At 42.7% G+C, this 21467-nt stretch overlaps 1 protein-coding gene across 1 annotated transcript in view; it reads right to left on the reverse strand.

The window, feature by feature from the left end:
- Nucleotides 1-136: 136 nt before the first annotated feature.
- EFCAB5 (EF-hand calcium binding domain 5) overlaps nucleotides 137-21467 on the reverse strand; it is a 40816-nt gene continuing 19485 nt past the window's right edge. Inside the window, exons 9-23 of the mRNA XM_054085217.1 lie at nucleotides 17136-17235; nucleotides 15554-16435; nucleotides 14319-14387; nucleotides 14086-14178; nucleotides 13452-13666; nucleotides 12111-12267; nucleotides 8590-8879; nucleotides 7570-7742; nucleotides 6609-6837; nucleotides 5746-5898; nucleotides 4467-4570; nucleotides 3488-3741; nucleotides 2799-3028; nucleotides 2536-2632; nucleotides 137-1008 (exon numbers count right to left, since the gene is read on the reverse strand). Coding sequence (XP_053941192.1) covers nucleotides 806-1008; nucleotides 2536-2632; nucleotides 2799-3028; nucleotides 3488-3741; nucleotides 4467-4570; nucleotides 5746-5898; nucleotides 6609-6837; nucleotides 7570-7742; nucleotides 8590-8879; nucleotides 12111-12267; nucleotides 13452-13666; nucleotides 14086-14178; nucleotides 14319-14387; nucleotides 15554-16435; nucleotides 17136-17235 — 3249 coding nt within the window. The 3' untranslated portion in view covers nucleotides 137-805. The remainder of the gene's footprint in view (nucleotides 1009-2535; nucleotides 2633-2798; nucleotides 3029-3487; nucleotides 3742-4466; nucleotides 4571-5745; nucleotides 5899-6608; nucleotides 6838-7569; nucleotides 7743-8589; nucleotides 8880-12110; nucleotides 12268-13451; nucleotides 13667-14085; nucleotides 14179-14318; nucleotides 14388-15553; nucleotides 16436-17135; nucleotides 17236-21467) is intronic.

The following is a 21467-nucleotide window of genomic DNA, read 5'->3' on the forward strand; positions in this document are numbered from 1 at the left end:
AGGGAGGCGAGCGGGGCCGAGGGGAGCCGAGGGAAGCCGAAGGGGAGCCGAGCGGGGCCGAGGGGAGCCGAGGGAAGCCGAAGGGGAGCCGAGCGGGGCCGAGGGGAGCCGAAGGGGAGCCGAGCGGGGCCGAGGGGAGCCGAAGGGAAGCCGAGTGGAGCCAACAGCTCCTCACGCCCGCGAAGTCGCAGAGGCGGGAAGGGGCGCTGGGGCGGGAGCGGTCGTTGAGGCGCCCCGGTCCCCCAGGGGCCGAGGAGCCACCCTACCCCCGCCAGTCAGCACCTAAGTCACTTGTTACTGACTGGAAAAAAAAGAGAGAGGATTTTAATCTCTCAAAATTTTATTAAACAAGACATTCTGCCAAAAGAAACGTTATCGGGAAGATGAAATCTCGCCCCAGACAGCACGGCTGGCTGTGATCCCAACGTTTATGCCGAAAAGAGCTGGTTTTGCTGTATTAAAACACAAGGCTGTTCCTCAAGGCGTTTAGAAGAACTTGGCAAAATGCTGATGAACAACTTTTACTGAAAATGATGCCTAAAAAGTAATTTAAGGAGACTGAATCTTAAAAATGTTTGATGAGCGTCGTAGCTCGGTGATCCTGAACTTGTTCCTGCCTCACACTTTTCCCCATCAGAATTAATTAAACGCCCAAAGCTATAATCGAGCAGTCAAAATTTAGTTGCTATACAGGAAAAAATGTTTTGTTTAGTGTTTGTATTGCTGTCTGCCTTAAGAGACCTCCTACCATCTTCAAAAATAACGCCTAAAAGTAACGAAGCAGCGTTTGATTGATGAAAAGAGGTCAAACACCAGAAGTGCTGAGGTTAGAGGAGGAATTGGGAGCTGGAAGTGGAAGCAGGTTGGAGCTGGATGGAGGGGTTGAAGACAGAGCCTGGTGGGTGCGCAGGCTGGTGGCAATCTCTGCCAGCGCCAGGCAGGTGTGAACCCACTCCAAGAGGACCTCCAACGGAGCCCAGCCGTGCCGGCACACGGCTCGAGGAACGCCTGCAACAAAGAGCAGAGTTAGCTCCCAAACTACATCAAACCTGTGACCCACATTGCCACTGATACAAGAAGTAGTTACTATGACAAAAAGTGGAGTAATTTTTGTTTAAGCTGAAGTCGAGTTAAGTTTCATCTAAGTAATCGTACTTAGAATCATAGGATTCTGAAAAGCATATGGCATTATTGTGACAGGGAATGGTCAAGGACAGGAGTGCTGCCTTTTTATCATAACGTCTTTTGTATTGTGATAAGTCCCCTGTTGTACAAAGAGCTCAACTATATTTTAATGCTAAACATTTGATAATAAAAATCAATGCAAAAAGTGCTTTTTTCCCCCCAGGCTTAGATTTGATTTAAGAGTAATTGTCTTTCAAACTTCTTTTACCAAATACTATTAACGGCCACCATAGAATCATACCATTAAAGGTTGCTCTGTTGGTAGCGTATAGGTTGGTTGTGCTCTGTTCTGTGCTACAGCACATGTATGTGGAATTTATGAGCGTTATCCAACATACACAATGTGGAAACACTGATTTTCATTTTAAAGGAGTCCCTATAGTTATGAGTTATACCTGTGTTCACACCACTGATCTGTCACTACTCTGTCAGAGTAAGCTCTATAGTGAGAAACCAACCAGCAGTTTGCCAAAGCTGTACTATTTTATTTACATCTGCATCCCAAACTGGAGGAAGACTGGATGCTCTAGGCTTGCTTTGTTCTTCCCAGTGAATTAGTTTAATATATAGGATAAGAACACATGAAAAGAAGCTATGACTGCATTAAGTGTTCACTGTTCATAAGTAGGCAGGGCACTGGTGATAAATATCTCCAGCTAAATTAACAAGTCTTGTCTGCATTTGATTTTTAACAGGCCTCTCAGTCTGGCATTAGACCATCAAGAGAGATCTCAATGAGAAAAAACGTCATGTCTTTTCCAGAGCTATTGCAAATAATAATAGTCTCTTGACTGCTCTGGCACCAGAAAAGCTCATATTCATTAAAGGAGATGAAGACAGACTGAAACCCAGCTCCTCTACATGACAGTGAGTATATTAAGTACCTGGCAGATGGTGTTTACCAAGAGGACAGCTCACACTGTCCTCCCACAATTGTGTTGCTGTTGGAGCTGGGTCAGTCCCTCAGGCAGGGCAGGGTGGTCTGAGGTAGACGTACTTGCCAAAAGAACCATCATTCTTAATGTGTCCTTATATATCACTTGCCAAAAGAACCATCATTCTTGATATGTTTTTCTGGGGGTTTTCAATGAGATCACTTGCTCTGGTAGCTTTCAAAGCTGATCTGCTCCTCTGTCCTTGAGTTTTGATTCTAAATTTAACAGGTTGGCTTTTATTGACCAAAAAAGACTGCAGATATTTAGGACCCCTTATCTTGTGTTTAATCTCCTGTGAAATTGAAGTTAATTTCTGAAGTAAGGACCTTAAAAGCACTCAGCTGAAGGTTGCCACTGACACCATTTCATTGCTGAGCAGTGCTTGGTAACCTCACAATTAGTTTACCATATTTACCAGTCATGCAGTCCAGCAGCAGCTCTGCTTGAACTTGCACAGATGCAGCAGTTGGATCAAAGCAATAAATCTCCTGAATCAAATCTTCATCCAATTTCTGCAATGTAGAGAACAAAAAGAGTCAAAGATAGCTAAGACAAGCATATAGGAGAGATCTGTAGGTAATGAACTGTTTCACTGCCAATTCACCCTTGGCAAATTCCACCCTATCTTCTGTGGGGAGGAAGAACAGAAAACAAAGTCTTAACATTTCGAAGTCTCACCAGTATACACTGACTCCAGCTCTCGGTCTTCTCTGAGCCCTTCCAGTTTGGATGAAGAAGCAAGAGCACATTCTTCACTATGTCATGGACCAGAGCTGGTGGTTCTACATAGCTCTTTATTTCAGCAAAGCTCTCAGCACTGAGTTTCCGAATGCACTTGCGCAGGTCCTGCAGCATAAACCGGTGAAACAGAATCCCTGCACACCTCAAATTTCCTATGTGTTCTGCCTCTGGAATCAAAAGCAAACCTTTCAGGAAGTTGCTCAGGAACATCTGCTGCTCAAGACTTATGTTATTGTTGGAAAGGCTCTGCCCTCTTTATGATTAACTCTTTGTCTCCTTCACTAAGTAACTGGTTTGTATAAAGCCCAAGTAGCCTGTGAGGCTTTTTGAAATGGGTATGTGCTTGAGAAGGAGACAGAACTTGCCTCAGGGGTAAGCAGAGGTCCGTGAAGGGTTCAGGCACGCAGGTCATTCTGGAACTGTAACATTCATATTCGTTTGATCTTAGTTGGGGCAGTTCTGAGGAGGGCATGCCAGATGCCTGAAGGCAACAAAGCACCTCAATTCAGAACTTTGGTTTCAGTGGGACTTGGGCACAAAACATCTTGTGAACTAGAGCTTAACTTAAGTTAAAGATTCCTAATTTCACCCCTAAAAGCCCTATCTTGGCTCTGTATGCACAATACCCAGTACACAGCTTGGTTCCGTTTCCTCCGAAGATATCTTCAGTATCTCAGAGCAGGCATCTTGGGCTATCTTTAGCATTTTCTGCAGTTCTTTGTGTTCATGAGGTGGTAATTTCTGATGGTGTCCAATGCTGATATCCAGTATCCCAAGAGCTTGTCCTGACAGGTCACGGAGAGGTACTGCAATGTGGTTTTCTCCACAGACAGAAATACAAATGACCTCTGAACTGTCCACGCACTTAAATAGGTAATCTCTGAAATGAAAGAGAGGAAAACATAGTGGATTTTAGCATTCTTGTTTCTTTTGTTAATTTATTTAGCATGTTTTACTAAGATGCCATTAATCTCTTGTTATTAAAACCGAAGCATTCGGTACTAAACCATTGTTTATTTCCTTGAACTGAAACATGCACATCCTAAAGTATCATTCAAGCCATACACAGAAAGGAGAAAATAGCATTGTAGAACACAATATTGCTTAGGCAAGGCAGTTGCTGAAAATCATAAGAATTTAACAAACTTTGCTTTAAAAACACTTCCCTGTTTATAACCGTGTTGACATTTGTTCTGTAGAGCTTTATAAAAAGTAAGAACATCTGCTGGAGCAGCAAATAGCTCTTCAACCAGCTTTGACAACAAGGATGATATGCTTAAAAGACAAGTCTGTGAGGATCTTGGCAGTGGAAGGAAAGAGTTGAAGGAAATGAGACTAATATGGCCAAGAAAAAAAGACAGATTATTCTAAAGAGCAAAATTCTTCAGTGCAGGCTCTGATCCTGCAAACCTTTCACAGCAGATGTACAGCTTGCTTGGCAGCTCAGCTGGTAAGCATTAAGTTGGAATTTAAGTTTTTCCAGGCCTAAACTCAAAGAGAAAATACTGCTCATGCCTTCAGAATTCAGTTTCACATGCACACACAGCAGAAGCCTTGATAGTGAGAGAGTTGCAGACAGCCACTCTGGCAGGTGCTGGAGCCTACCTTAAAAGGCTTTCTTTCCTGAGGAGAAGAACAGGAGAGCTATGAATGTCTTTATGTCCTGTATTATCTGTAGTAATCATCTTGCACAGAGCGTAGCTGCATGTCTGCCAGAGAGAAGAGGAGAAGAGGGAGGTTTAGCTGCATCCAAGGAAGAAACAGCTATTTTGAAGCTCGGAGAGGGAGGAAATTGTTTATTTCTGAAAGGAAACTCCTATGTACATTCAAGAGCAATGGGATGGTGTAAAGACATCTCCCAACACCACTTGGTTTTATTCCTAGAGTGTATTGCTCAAGATGCATGAAGAATGTGCCCTTGACCTCCCTCAGCCAGACATTTAATCCACCCCCAGGCTCCACACTGAGGAACACCCACAGGCCAAGAAGAGGTTTCCCTTCTTTTTCCCATCCCCTCGCAGTCCTCTTTCTCATGTCATGTTTGTGTTAGTGTGCCTTGACACGTGAAAAGCACAGAGGGAAGCAAATGACCTGGCTATCAGGCAACTAACAGGGGAACAGTGCCGAGCCTGGAATAACAACAGAAAGCTGCCAAGAAAAACTATGCTTATCAGAGGAAGCAGCTGAATTGTGGCTACAGCAGATGTCCTACAGACTTTGTGGTGACACAGGATCAGTCCTAAATATTGCATGCATTTTTCATCTTCTGAACTCACTTGTACTTGAAGTGACAATCTTCCCAGGGCCCGAGTGCCAGCTGAACAACTGGAATGTGATCTGCAGGGAAGGGGGCTGCCTAACAAGCTGGCTAATTGGGAGCAGCCACTTCCTGAGTTGCATTTACTTCTTGGCTGCTGACATTAGTTCAGAATAAAAAGCTAATACACTAGCTAGGATGTTCTTTTTTTTCCTGTAAAATAGCATCATTTTGACACACGTGAAATCTCCATAGAAGAACACCTCCCTTTGCGGTACTACACAGCAAAGCTTTAGCAGGGACTTGCAGTGTTGGCTAACCTAATGATGGGTGGATGCATGGATGGGTATGGCATTTTGCTCTGTTGGTTGCTATGCAGCTGTGAGCACTGAAGTAAGACTATTCCCTTTTCTCATGGAGAAGGGGCTACGCTAGCACTGCTGTTGGATTGTTTTACATGGGAGGATGAAAACAATGAAGAGTAGCCTCCTTTACAGAGGGAACCTTCCTTCTCTACCTTTGTAGCCCTTTGTCGCACAGGGAGGCAGAAGAATGTCAGGCAGGGCTCATTTTTATAATAAAAACACTGGGAACTCACAGGCCTTTTTGGTACAGTAGCCCACGTACCTCATTCTTACCAGGCTCCACCAGGTACATACTGACAGTGTGGATGCTGGGTGCCCTGGGGTACAACCAGTCCAGAGCAGTAACGGCCATTTGTAGAACATTTTCCAGTGCACAGATATGGTGGTAGGCTTTGCTGAACGCATGACAAACTCCCTGTGAAAGCAGAATTCTCCAAATGAGCCAGACAGCTCCATATGATTTGAGGGAAAAGCTGGGGAAACTTTTATGCAGCAAAATGGTCATAGCACATTAGTTTAATCAGAATTTGTAAAGCTCAAAAGTGACTGTGAAATACCTCTTATCAAATAAGGCTTGAGGCTCCAGAGTACCTGGGTCACAGCCAAGCCCTGAGCTAAAGATTTTTAGTAGAGGTAGCCAAATTGACAGGTAATGTTAGCTTGCTGCGCTCCCTGCTGCCCAGATGATGCATCCACAATGAGGCTGACACTACGGAGAGTCCCACAGAAATCCGGACTGCTGTTGCTTCCTAGTTCACCACAAAAAAAGTAAGGTTTCTGATGACTTTTTGGAAGCAAAATATAAGGTTCAGAGCTTTAGGAAATAAAAGCTACTGTCTTTGGGCTTTGCAGAAAAGTGCAATTAATTTATTACTTAGGAGAAGCTTAAGTAAATTATTGATGAAGTTATACCTTATAATCAATTACAGAGAAGATGCTAATCAGTAAGATATTGATAAGGACTTCTGCTCACAGCACTTTCACCATATACAGTAAAAAGGGGCCCACAGTTCTTTTCTTAGTGATACATCTCATGTTTACTCAGAACAAACGTGTAAAATCTACATGGTTCCTACACAGTTTTTTGAAGAGGGGTCTAACAAACTGCTTTCTGGTGGTGCCCACCTGATAGAAGCTGATCTCATGGGTCAGAAAGATGGTTTGCTCACACCGGTCCCGAAGAGTGTCGAGTCCTAGAATGCCAAAAGCTCTCCAGCGAGCATCATGCAATGGCAGTACCAGGAATGAACCTTTTCTCTCCTCCACTGAGCGGTCATGGTTCCAGAAGTGGATATTTCCATGGAGCTGAACTCTTGGAACATGGATTGGCTTTCCATCTTCAACAGCTGTGAAGCTGAACAGTAAACTTATGAGGAGGTGTGTTAACAGTAAGAGAAAACCTTCAGTGAAGCAATAGATATGGCAGTTTTGATCTCTTCCTGGTTTTTGACATGAGAGAAGGAAGCTCCTTACTCTGATCACACTCAGAAATATCACATTTACCACTTGCATCCCAAAGACAGTGGTTATAAATAAGGCAGTTTCCATCCTTAGGACATTTTAAAAACATCAACTAATGAATGTAGTAAAAGGGAATACAGAAGTGAGCAGCAGTTACATTGAATAGGTTAAAAGAAGAAAGATTTAAAGAAAGAAACGAATATGTTTAGCTTTTAGGAATGAGAAGAGGCATGAAAGCTGTTTATAGGGTAAACACCAGGGAAAGAAAGGCATTGTTCTCAGAAAATACCCTGTGGATGTAAACTGGTGTAAGGGAATTAATATTTAAAGAAGAAAATGTAGGCCTAATATAATCAACTTTTGCTAAGGGATGAGATTTATTAGACTGTGAGCTAATCTCCCCACGGAAAGGAGTGAAATCCCAAACAGAGCAGTTCTAAGTAGACCATGCAAAGTATGAGGGCATGTGTACAATAATGAATCATTCCATGACGGTCCCTGTGGATGTTTCCTCTCTGGAGTACTCTGCCAACCTCTGTTTCCAGCGCACTCCAAACAGTGCCCGGTACCCCTATATTCCAATAACTTTTGAGAAAAAGGAACAGTTATTCACAACTTTTCTTACCTTACTCCTTTCATGTCTCTGTAAAGTATCTGATTTAGAACATATGGAGCATCATCTGCCGTACACGCCACATAGTGTAGGAGAATCTGTCCCCGCTCTGGTGAGAGCTGGTTCTCTTCCAAAAGGGCAATATATGCACTGACTTTCTTGTTATCCCCATGGGCTTCTGCATCCTAGCAACCAAATGTTTCCCATTACATTATGTACATCAACCATTGGCCATTACACTTATTTCATGTACTTAGTGCTTGTCTCATTTTTGCTGAGATGCCGCTCTGGGTCACTGGTTTTGAATGCCACACACCAGCTGCCTGACATGTATGTGCCTGTGCTGCAATCGCGTCTGACTGGTGCGCTCTGTTACAAGAAAAAACACTTGGTATTTTGATTGTAAGGAAAATGGATTTCTTTTTTCCTGCTACTAGTGGGGAACAGTTCGTATAAAAATAATCCCTAATTATAACCTGTGCCTAAGAAAAACTATGGATTTCTTCTCCAATTGGAGACTCTTTTGGAACAATCAGACAACTGCCACGAGTTGCTATTACAATTCTAGAGAGTACTGCAAAACCATCTCAGCTACCATGAAAAACGTTTTGCTTTGAGGGGGCTTTACTGGTGACGACAAACATCTAAAGTTGCAGCTGCAAGCTAAAACCAAAAATGTCTCCACTACAAATTAACCGTCTTTATCCCAAACTGAGTCTAGTGTCTTTCATTTGAGAAGCTCCAGGACTAAAACCATGGATTTCCAGATTTGGTCTGAGTCAGTCCTTCAAATAGTGAGACCTAAGTATCCATGAAATGCCTTCCGTATTGGCAGAGCATGGACGAGAGATCTGATTTGTGACTCTGTGTGTAACCGTGGGCTCTCCTGAACATCAACGAGGTGCAGAAAAGCTCAAGGAAACCAGACTCAGCTTCCCATGCTGCCCAAGAGCTCCACTCAAGTGTGTCAGGGTTTGAAGTTAGTCTCACCATCCCAACACAAATGATCCTTGTGCTCCCTGGCATACGTACCTGGGAGAGGGCCTTAAACACTGCTTTGTAAACTGGTTCCATGCTTGCTCTGCTGGTCTCAGCTGCTCGCTGGATATTGTGCAGCCATCTCCTCCTGGTTAAGCTTTGCAGGCACTCCGTGCTACTTCGTTCCACACTTCTGTTCAGAAATTCCACCAAGTTATCAACAGCCTCATCTTCATCACCAGTACACTTGGAAGCAACTAACTTGAGGAAAATCTGGAATGCCTTTGGGGATAGCTTCCCTTCTCTGCTGAACTGTGGGTAATGGGCACAAAGTTGTTCCTTTGCTGGTAGAAGAAACAGAAAATAGGACAGGGACAGTCTATTTGAATAAAATATTCTGCTTTTCTTGTGCAAAACATGAATCAAGCCCTAAACTGGGTTTGGCTGGAGTGCTCCAGTCAATCGTTCTGGGATTCTTTGAGCTATGTCCTAAATGTAAATTGTATCCTGACAGGTAATCTCCAGCTTCAGGAGTGGATGCATCTTTTCCTCTAGATGCTTTTTTCTCACCTACTGAGAAAGAAACCTGCAATTGCTCCTGTTCCCCTTTCATACCTCAGCACCATACCTAAACAATAAAAGTCAATGGAAATTAGGAAAGCTGTTTGGGGTTACCAGAAATCAGAGGCATCTTTATATCGGAACCCAATTCTATGGACACTTGAGGGGCTGGAGGGACTGGGCTGTAGGTGGGCATTCCGCATACAGGAATCTTGCTTGAGACCCTACAGAAAAAATGTTCTTCAGTCCCTTTAAAAACTCTAAGGGCGGAGTCTACAAAGGATTTCACAATCACCCATATTCCTGGATTTCCCATTACACAACAGACTTGCAGACATTGTATTTTCCTTTTGAAGCCTTCCAAAGTAACCATCATTGTTAATTACCCTTCTTTAAGCACCTTTGTTGAATTATTGAAATAACATTTATATTGTGATAAATCTCATGAACAAGGCAAGGAAAAAGAAAGCTCTACTGAAGTCATATGGAGGTTGGGACAACAGTGTTCTGGTGTCACCTCTACTGCACCAAGAGGTCTAGATGTGGAGCAAAAGGAACAAGAAAGCTTTTATAAGAAGCACAGAGTTTAGAAGCATAAATTGGTATGAAAACATCTAAACCAATGAAGTACTGCCTGTTAGCTCCCAGGGCAGTGAAGGAGTAAAGATGACTGCAAGGAGGCTGCTCTTTCTCATCTTCCACAAAGCCAGGGCGTGGAGCTGTGCCTCAGTTCCCCTTTTCATGTCCAGGAGACTGCAGCTGAGCTGGCCCAAACACAGGCGAGAAAGCTGCACTAGAAAGACCTGGCAGAGCTTCCTTTTCCTTGGAGGAAGGAGGAATGCCACAAGGGTCAGACTCTGATTCTCAGCAATCGCATTCCCCTTTCTACTCCTTGTAGTTCTCAAACTCACGATTTGCCCAGAGACAAATCTGAGACTCGTAATCCTAACAGGAGGAGGATGATATCATAGTTTTACCCCACCGGTTCCTCTCAGAGGTTGTGTCCACCAGCAGCCAGGCTCACACGCACCCACTTCGCTCCCCGCAGCTCCGGCTCACGGGGGTGCTCTTGCACCGGCTTTGGAAAACCGGGATTGACGGGGGGCTCTGCCCCAGCAGTGCTTCCCTGCTCCCGGCAGTACCTCTCCTGAGCTCTGCCGTGACTAGCACTGCCATCATTTTTTTTATGCACCTTCATTTCAGATCGTGTTAGACCCGAAGAAGTAAAGCAGATTGCTCTATGTCAAGCTGCTTCCTATAAGCAAACAAAGCAAGCAAAGATAGATAGGTAGAAGCACGCCTTGGCTGTTAAGCAGGGAGTATTTTGTGATCAATACCTACAATGTGCTGTAAGGAACGGTGTAATAGAAAATGCTTTGATGGATGATGCACAGGCGCGGTCTGAGAGCTGCCCCGAGTGCCTCCCAGCACACCCGAGACATGGATGCTGCTGGAAGCTGCAAGCCTCCTCCTTCCCCCGTGGAAGTCAGAAGGCATTTTAGCACTGATTTTAGCTGTAGAATTCTGTACCAAGTCCTAACTAACCCTAATCACGGTGGATCTCACTGTTAATGCTGTCTTACCCTGCCTCTCACCTAAAGAACATGCAGTATTTTTAAATTTAATTCCTGATTTTCTGATAGAATTAGGATGGAGAATTTTTTGATGGTATAAAAGTGTTTGCGTTTTCACCTCCATTTTTTCCTCTTTTTGAAGAAAGGGATGAAGAAAGAACTACAAATCAAGTTGACTATGCCATGATCAGTTCCATCATTACTGAGCTACAGCATAACCGATTCTTTTCCCTGTTATATTTGTAATGTTACAATTACAAGGAAAAATTAAATAATCCTACCCACTTTTCACTCTGTGTTTTCATCCAGGAGGAGCACAATGTCTGTGAACCCTTCCCTCAAAGCTGCTTGTTCCACGATATCTTTCAGCGATTAGGCTGAAGCGGCTAGAAATAGTTTTATGTGCTTGTAGGTGGCATTGATTTTTCTATGCTGTCTTTCTATTTATTTGTCCTTTAGTTTATGAGCCCTTCATGGAAGAAAGCATGTCCTTCCATATTTCAGAAGTGTGTTCTGGCATGCTTTGAATATGAGAGAGCTGTGAACTGCTGGTGTCTTCTGTGTCTGTGCGGCCTGGAGACAAAGAACTGCAGCACGCCAATGCGCTCCCCACCCCATCAGCTGCCTCCAGTGAGCTAAAGGATCAAGAGGTTTTGGTGGTTGCCAAAATAAGCCATTTTTAGTAATGTGCGGCAGAACAAGCAACACGAAGATGAGCATGGAAATGGATAAACCAGTCCTCTCCGCCCAAGCACACATGCAGACATGTTCTTAATTGCTAATGCAGTATTTCAGAGCACCTAATGCCCACATGTTAATATGTATGAGGCTGCCAGACAGGTCCAGACTTCTGTATGACCCAAGCCTATTCTGTCAAGGACCAGATTTGCTAAGTTTATTTGGAGAAATGAGCCAAGAGAGAAGCGAGACTCGAAGTTGCTATCTAATTCATGAGAGTTGCAGAACAGTGTGGATTACTAAAGGCCATTTGAGAGCCATAAGCAAAGCTGGTATCTTCTCCTGTGAGATAGATGCCTGCAGACAGCACATTAAAGTGTATCTATTGAAAATAGGTGGATAACACAGAAAGGCTAAGCTAAAAGTGTGAAACGTGTCCTCCAGCTTTACATGTGTTTTTCACTGCTGTGTCACAAGCATACATTGCATGTTACAGCTGAAATAATTTTTCAGCACATCACAATGTCATGAAAGCATCAAGCTGAGAATCTGTCTCACGGGACGCGATGGAGCCCTGCATCAACAAGTAGGTCTGGATAACTGTTCCTTTTCATTTGATATATCATACTTTGTGAGCTTACAATTGCTTGCATGAACAAAAAAATGACTGGTGCTTGCCTACAGCTTCATTAGCACTGTGGTTGAATGGTTTATGGCTTACTGTGTTGGCATTGTTGTCTCAGAGCAGAGATGTTTCCTTACCCTTCCTCACAGCTTCTTTTTCCATCCCTTCCTTAAATGTGCTTAGAACAGCATCCACCTCTTCCAGGTCCAGAAACCCAGATGCATTGCTGTCCCATTTTTCGAAAAGTGCCTCCAAAAGCAGTTCCCGTTGGGCCAAGTGAGAGATGCGTTGAACCTAGGAACAAAGGAACAGCCTTGATAATTCCTGGATGCTCAATGCCTACACAAATATGGAAAATACAGTATTTCCTGTGGGCCAGGCCAAATCTGTAAATACACAGCTCAGATCTGGAGATGAACCTGGAGATTAAACCTGGGAGATATTTGGAAACACTAAACACAGCCAACAGTTCAGTTTTACCAGGCAGAATCAGTACTGCGGGGGTTTGTTTCCCAGTGAACTAATGAAGCACATGTTGGATCTAAGGTAAGATCAACTCAGGTCAGTGGAAGTGTCCCAAAATACAAATGTCTTCCTAGCAAGAACTAACTGCAGCCTTGTTAGTAATGCCAAAGATTTGGCAGTTTGTATTTCCATACATTGTTATTTTGCTGGTGCTGCCTTGAAGTGTATGGGTTCCAAGCAAATGCATGTGCGATTTGTCCCTTAAATCCAGTCTTTGCACAGCCTACGGTGATAAATGGCTGGAGTGGAATACTCTCAAAGGCCAAAATACTGGCAGTGTGTGTTGTGTTCAGTGTGAGGACAGCAGAGCCGTCAGATCCAATATCTCATCCAAATTAGGTCAGCAGCACAGAGGGAAACTAGAAAGTGGTTTGAGGAAAATGCAGCAGGAGAGGCTGCTATGGACAGACCCACCACAAAACTGATCTGTACTCGTAAGCAATGCGAGGCACTCTGAGGATGAGCATAAGGATATATTTTTTCAATATGTGGGAAGAGCTCCTTGTAACTTAAATACAGGGAGGCATGTGCACATTCGCATACAGCCATGCAGATAGCAAAAGCAAACACACTTGTTTTAAAATCCTCCACAACCTCATAGGTACATGCCAGTGCAGTAGGTCAGAGATCAGGCTCTTGGCTATTATAGAGGTGAATAAGCAGAATGGAATGTTTTAAGCTCTTTAGCAATCGACTGTCAACCTGCTGTCTCACTGACTCCGGCTCTAGAACAGAGAGACAACCTCTTAAGTGATGAGTCTGTCATCACTTCTAGAGCTGAGGGCTAGGGAGGGAGGATCAGTATGAAAACAAAGGGGTATAAGGTCTCTTGATGAAACAGAGAATGCAAGGCTGCAAGTGAATAGCTCTGCCAGCATGACTTTTTCAGTGGTTGCAGGCATTTGCTTGTTTTTTGTTTGGAGAGGGGATCAGCAAAACTTATCAATATTTACTCTTTCTAGTTGTTCCATTTTTCCCTCTTCTGTCTGTTTGTATCCTTCTTTGATAAATGCAATAAGCTTCTTCACGGTAGGCAGAGAAATGTCTTCACCAACAAACGTCTCCATGAGCTGTACGAACTGTGGCAGGTTGAGGCATCTTTCATCAAAGGCACTCCTCGTGCATGAAGCCCAACGGTTCTGAATCTCTGCCATGATGGGACGTAATTCTGAAAGGCAGAAAGCACAGTGTGTCGCAGGAAGCCAAATGCTGCCCTAGAACCAGCCGCATGGCAGATATCAATGCAGTCCTGAATCTTGCACTTCCATCCAGTGAAAGTATGGCTAAATATGGACTGACTACATGCTAAGGGCCTTCGACTGCCTATGCTTTTCTAATAGTGTCCAGATTTTCTCTCCAGTCTGGCATGAATGCTATCATACAGCCAGGTCAGATCACTGCAGACAGGTGAACTGAAATTACTGTTAAACGGCAAGTAGCCCTCTGAGACAAAGCCTGTGTTGCTCTTATCTCGAAGGCAGCTTCAGGAATTAGCGTTGGTATTCAGCTCGCAGCAGTATTGGCATGTCTGCAGACACTGCCAGCCACTGAGCAAGGAACTGAGTATGCAACTTTGTGACTAAGTACCTGGAATTCTACTGTTCTCACGCATCCAGTTGTCTGGAGTTCTTGATCTGTAGCTGCCATAAATGGAACTTAGGTCAGAAGTCCGAAAGTCACCTGATGAACGATAAAATATACCTTGTAGTGATAACAGCTTTTAAAAAAGACAGAAGTTACAGCTTTTATAAAGACTTTAAACACATATATACAAGCTATGGTTTCTAAAGCAGATGAAAATAGCTGACATGAGCAGTCACCTGACCATGGCACTTCAAACTCCTGGCTAGCTTCAGCTGGAGAATCCTGTCTGTCTGAGCGAGCCGGACCTGCAATTTTATAAAGAAATTTTCCATAAACCATAGCTCACAGTCTGAGCACCCAACTGATTAATGTGTGAAATCTACCTCTGTGTCTTTGGAGTTACCGTTGTTATCAGTAGCTGTTTATTTTCCCCGTCTGGAAATATTGCTGCCTTAACACAGGTGAGTGTTACATTTGTAAGCCCATGTACAAATATCCATTTTCACAAGAGCAGTAAGATAACCTTTTCCCAAGATAGGTTCAAAATGACATTCAGACTTCTTGTTTCCATCCCTCTTTCTCTCAAAGAGCATCGTACCATCACACCATTGCTGCTGTGAGAACGGGGTGAGAATCTGCGCTGATGGTGGAAGTGCCACATGGCCCAAACAACGCGGGATGTGCACATCCAGGTGCTGGCTGAATGACAGGTTAGTGCTGAGTATTGGAACTTAACCACAGAAAGCTGTAGGTATCAATGTGCTGCACCATCAGCTTTGCAGCCGTTTCTGTAATGAGCCTGTCACTAAACTACTCGGGCAATGCAGACCCAGTCCTTGCAGTGTTATAAACTGTGAGATACAAGGGCATATTCACAGAGCTTTAGCAAAGGAGTTGATCTTTAAATACCTCATGAAACACACAGTTGCCTGACCACAGCCTTCCTAGAACAAGGGTCCTTGTATACAATTAAGAAGTATGATCGGCCTTTGGAAACACAGTGAGAGCTTAAAGTAAAAGGTTGCTGCTGTATGATCCCATATATATCTCCCTATGGGCAATCAGTCCAAAACTTGTCAAACGTCATTTCTAGATCTAATGTGCTCAGACTCCTGTCTTGCTATACTAATGTTACAGAGCGAAACAGAACATAAAGTTCCCCTTTATTAGAAAACTGCTGCTTCAGAAAGTCCCTGCTTGAATTAAAGTGTCTGCCTGGTGCCTTGAATACAAATCAGCAGCACAGTGATCAGCAGCACACTCACCTGCCATTCTGCGAGAGGAACACATGGAAACCTTGGGAGAAAACACTGAGCTGAGATGTCAAAGCTCATGTTCTTATGTATTCAGAAATCACTCACATGCTTTCAATAGTTTTGAAATGGATTTAAACCACACCTATAGTTAAAGTAGTCCAAACGTGTGTGTTGAAAAAGATTAAGGTCTGCCAAGATAAAGGAGAATGCTTTACCTTTACCCTGGTCTTGCAGAAGTTCCTCATCCTGCAATCTTTTCTCTGAGCCTGTCTGTTGGCCAAGCTGGCTGCCATGCTGCCTAGAAAAACTCTCTTTTCTTGGAGGAGTTTCTTGCACAACCTCTGCAGCTGGAGCACCCTGTTTTGAAGCAGTGACATCTGTGTCTGCCATAACTCTGTCTTCTGAGATCATGGTTGTAGCTTCAGGTTTTGGAATTATGTCAGTTGTCTCTGTACTCTGGTTGTCCTCCTCCTGACTAACTTGCCCTTCTGAGCCGAGTTCTCTGTCGGTGATACAATAATCTTCTTCCCCATTTCTTTCTGTACCAGGCTCTTTACCCAGGCTAAATTCCTCTCCCTCCACCTGATTTTCAGATTCAGGTTCTCCATCTCCGCTGAGACTGTGCCCAGTAGAGGCAGATTCTGTGAAAGGTCCATCCTGCCTGCCTGCACTTGCAGACTCAGTTTGCCTCTCAGTTTTGGTGTCTTCAGCGGAAATGGATTTCTCACTATGTACGGTATCTCCATCCAAATCACTAGCTTCAAAATCAGTGCTTTTCACCGCTGACACAGCATCCTCACCCTCCTTTCTCACCTCAGCATCACTTGATTCTGCCGCTTGCTTTTCTTCCTCAGAAATTCCTCCAGTCTCAGCTTCACTCATGCCCATTAGTGCAAAAAGCCCTTTTCTGGCATTAGTTTCTATTCTGTATGTGCCTTGGCTTTTATCATCTACAGGTTCATATGCTAAAGCCTCCCCCTCAGAAATTCTCGTTTCAGACAGGACTAACTTTTCATGGAGTTCTTCACAAACTTGCTGGCCATCAAAAATTCCCCATAAATCCTCAATCTCAGTCTCTTGTAGCTCAATTATTGGCCCTAAAATAGAAAGAATATTGGTAAGTCAATAGTTTGCTTTGGGTTTACATTCTGTAGTATTGCATAAGAAAGTGTAAAGAGAAAGAGGGAAGGTATTGCCTAGCAAATAGAAACTATCAGAAAATACCTTCTGCAAACACATCTCAGAAACACAAAACTTCAGAATAATGTTTGTGTCTGCACTTATTATTGTGTATTACACCCTATTGCTTTTGAAATAAATATCATGTTTCATAATTCTCCATACTAAGAAGGAAAGCTGTAATTTGCCTTGCATTTATCATAGTGATTAATTAATGTTCTATATCTTAAACATATTTTGCTTCACATGGATGATTCTCTGTTTCTTATTTATCTTTAGATGTTCCTAGAAAAATTTTAGTGTAAACAGAGAATTAACTTCTAATAATGCCCAGTAAGAAAGAACAATTGTTTCAGCAGTCTTTCTTTAATCCTACTTCCAAGAAGTACTTCAGAATATTGTAGAAAGGAAAAGTTTTGGATACTGAATTATTTCTGAACATTGCATCACAGTTTGCAAAACATGTTTGCAAATTATGGCATAGAGGTCACAACATTCATTTGGGTCCTTTTTTAGGCTCTGTCCATTTCTGCTAACACTTACAAAAGACATATTAGCTACACAGCCTCAAATGACCTCCAATGTTTTAACCACAACAGAAACATCCCCTATACTTACACTGTCTGGGGTTACAGAATCGCTTCCTAGCAGTCACTGGGCTTCTGTCGTAGAAGTCTGCCAGCAGGGCAAGGATTTTTTGCCTATCCAAGAGACCAGCCTAGACAAAAAGATTACAATAATTGGATTTTTCCTGTGGTTCTTGGGACTTTGCAGCACTAAATCAACATTTGCAGCACTACAAAAGCACTGTTAGCTAAGAACTACCTGTGACTGACAATTGTCCATTAGCAGAACATCAGTACAATTTCAAATGAATGAATTTATTTCATAGGGGTAAAAATGCCTTCTCTGGGCCTTGCTGGAACTCCTCATACTTACAGCTTTGCAGGCACATCCTCTTGCTTATTCTCGGCAGATTACAGGTGGATCATTCTAACCACTTCTGCCAAAGGAGTTCTTCATGTAAAGATCAAAGCTTCAACATTTCACGTTTTCAGGATGGCTATTGATTGCCTGATAGGACTACAGAAAAGTTTTCACCTGTTGTGGGCTGTGCTGTATTATGGTAGTGCCTGTACATGGTAGTTTTGAGCCCTATCATTTCCTTTGAAGCATTATGTATTGGCAGCTATCTGGGAAAAGGTTTAGTCCAAAAATCTGAGCTATTATGACAACCTCCCTAATTTCTTTTAAAAATTCATACTCATTCATCTACAGAGATGAAAGAAGCACCTCTACTTCCAGCACAGAGGAACACACAGTTTATTAAGTCCTTCTTGCTTAGGGTATGCAGACAAAAAACCCAGGAAAAGACAGCAAAATAGGTCATTTTAAGTCAGGAAATTGTGGATTTAAAAAGTAAAGCAAATCTAAGGATTTCAAGTTTTCCATTTGATGATGAATTCCTGTGTCGATTATTTCAGTCCTGCCACCTTTTGTAGTCTCCCTCCCATTAGCGATGTACAGTAGTTAATTAGAGAATAGATTTACTGAAGTTTATTATTTGTAGCAAGTAGCTTTCCAACTGAATTATTGATTTCCTTTTCACATTTTGCTCATAGATTAAAGACCACAAAAGGTAAAATTCAACAAGCTTTTAATTCCCGTGGACTTCCACAGCCCTTGGGCTGAAGAAATGAAGAAGTTTGCTGCTCTTTTCTGGAAATGAGCTCAAGATGAGTGCATTGTTTATAACCTATACCCGTAATTAATGACATCAGTGTGAGGAACAGAGGATTTGAAAACAACTGAGAGATACCTGTCACTGGTGAAGTGCCTCTCAAGGAAGCCAATACTGAAAACTAAGTGAATAGATGATGTTTTCTGTTACTGCAGCACTTTTCTTCTAAAGAGAATTGAAAGCTTTTGCGAATGCTGAGGAAAGAACAGAACTGAAATGTAAGCAGCCGTCCAGTCCAGTTTTAGTGTTCTAGACTCCTGTAACTTAATTCCTGCTGGTAAAAAATGCTGGAAATTACTGTTGAATTTCAGCCATGTGTGGGTTTGGAACAACAAATGTCATCACGTAATTCCATCCCTAAACTTAGAGATGTAGGCCCTGATTCCCAGTACCTTCATCTTCTTGACATTAACATACAAATATCTTCCATACTTCCATGCAAACATTTCTTTATGCTGTTCGGTTTGCAGTTGAAGATACCAGATCTGATTCTGCATCCATGTAGTAGATACACAAACACAGAACATGTTTTGGAAGATGTTGCCCAATCACTGCGTAATATCTGGATTCTTCACTCAGTATTTCCATTACACACACTTGATTTTCCCTTTAAATTTCCTCAGCTGTCACTTGCCACGATCATCTGCTGCTTGCCTTGAAGCTGGCAGCACCAATGCACAGCTTTATTTTATTAAAAAGGTAAATCAGCAAATTGTTATTAACAGGAAAATAAAAATATTGGCTTGGGATTCAGATACATTTTGTCATGTGAAAATAACACAGCTGGAGGATTTTTATAACAGATTCTAAAAGAGGGGTTTTGTGATTTAGATGAAATAAGTTTATTTTTATATGTTTTTAAAAATAGTAACTTCTTTTTCATTAATTACTGAATATGAATTAGAGGTGTATTTTCACCCTGTTTTACCATTTACAGTTTATTCCTATTTGCTATCCTACCAGGGGTCTCTGTTATTTCAGGACACTTTTCCTTACAGCATACCATGGGAAGAACATGCCACAGTAACGCTATCTACAGAAGAGAGGAGCATTACAACAGGAAAACCATGTCCAAGGTCCTATACCCAGTTACCCTGTCTTTCTGGGTTCCTAAATTTACTAGAAAAGGTTCATTTTCTTCGTGTGTGACTGGAGAGGCTGATGGAAGATTACTGCCCACGAGCCAGTCGTCCTGAGTGTGGTCAGCAGGTACCCAGTGTAAATCACAGCAGGCCCATCTGTGTTTGTAGAACCACCCCAAATGTGGCTCCACATTTAGTGCCAACTTCAGTGACTGGAGAGCCAAAATATGTTAACCCATTTTCTTATCTCCTAGATATTGGCAGGTGATGATTCTCAGTTGTTTTCAGCAGTGTTCTGTGATCTATGAGCAATTCCTTTAGCAATACGGACTAAACCAGCCTTGTAGTTTACTCAGGGAGAGATCAGTGTTCAAACACTTGATTGTTTCTCTGGAAATGTGATGAGTGGATCCTGAACTGCTTGGTAGTGAGCAGAGTGGGAAGAACTGACACTCAGAAGAGGTCACAGGAAGCAGACTTTGTTATTGCTGCATTGCAAGAGGTAATCAGAAATGTCTCAAACCTCATTAGTTTGAAAACTGCTCTCTGATTACATTCAATTATGTTTAAAAATCCTGGGCTTAAACGTCCCTGAAAATTAATGAAGATTCTGTTATAAAGTATAAAAGAAACTAAACTTGATATACGTGAGACAGAGAGACAATAAGCTTAAAATTCACAGAGCTTTTGCCTTCGGGAGATTACAGCAGCAGTTCAGCCATATTCTGGTATTTTCTTGGGAAGTTTCTGCTTCACCGTATAGTCCAGGCTGTTCTTGCCGAGCTGCCATCCTTCTGCATGCGTGCATTTGAAATCATAATAATGATCATGTGGATGCCTTCTAATTTGACTGTAATTTAAAGGCTGCTTTCTCAGCTCCCTGGCCTTAATTGCAGCTCACTGAGGCAGCCTTCCACACTCCCCATGCAGACTGGAATAACTGCCTGCTCCCAAACAAATGTAAATGAGGAATTGAAACAACTGCTTGGCTGTGCTCTGCAGAATGAGTACTACAGGTAATAGATTGCATTCAAGTGGTAGAAGTCCTTGGGTTAGTTTGCATCTTTTATCTTCTCTGCGCAGCAGAGTACAGCAGGACTTAGCAGAGCCACACGAAAGAAACCAGGTCAGGCTTAAAAGAACCGCGTGATCCACACTATGGTTTAATGAACTCACTGTGCAGAGCACGGCTATCTCGGGCTACCTCAAAGGCTACAAGAGCAACTGTGCTTGGCTCTGATCACTTTTTCCTGGGCAGTGATGGCGTCTGTGCTGACAGCTGCTCCCTCTTGCTAGGTTGTGCTAGCATTTTTGGCTCTGTGCCTCTGAGATTCCACTGGGATTAGTAGCATGGAGATGGTGATTACTGCCACAGAATTAATATAAAGAAAGTCACATTAAAATATGAAAGGAGAGAAGAGATCCTTTCAAAATGCATGGCAAAGGTAGGACTCAGCTTTATGTATTACCCAGGAGGATCCATCATAGCTCTTCTTGACAGAGCAATGGCAGAAGGAAATGTCTCGTATAACTGCGAAGCAGACACATTGCTTTCCTCATCCCTGAGACACCAGTTTGCCCGCTGTTCTCTAAAACTTGCTATTGGTGTTGGAATGTGCTGTGTAATTCCATTCTCTTAGACATAATGATGTTATTAGCATGACATTGTAGAGCACAGTTCACTCTGGGTAGGCATGCCATAAACGTCACTGGAGGAGTGCTGGGTGGGATATATAATCTGTGCAAGGGAGAAAGCTGTAAGATTATGGCAACCATTTGCTGTGTAGTAGCCAGCAACTGGCCAGCTGAGGCTACTTACAGTAAGTACCACGCTTTTTGGGTGAATCTCAAGTTTTTAGTATTAGTTTATGCCATCAATTCTTCAGTTCCTACTATTTACTGGTTTTCTAGTAAGTTTAGCTTATTTTCTTTTTTTTTTTTTAACTGGAGATGCAGGTGTTTTGTGAGGACAACAGATAGACCTTAGAGCTGCTGAAAATGAAATTATGGCTTTAAGTCCCAGTTCCAGCTCTGTAACTGACTCATTGTATTTTAATTTCCTGCCCATAAACAATGGCTGAACTTCACAGCACTTTCCTCAGAGAGCTTGTAAAGATGGATCATTTT

Source organism: Cuculus canorus, chromosome 20 (assembly GCF_017976375.1).
Source record: "Cuculus canorus isolate bCucCan1 chromosome 20, bCucCan1.pri, whole genome shotgun sequence".
Classification (NCBI taxonomy): domain Eukaryota; kingdom Metazoa; phylum Chordata; class Aves; order Cuculiformes; family Cuculidae; genus Cuculus; species Cuculus canorus.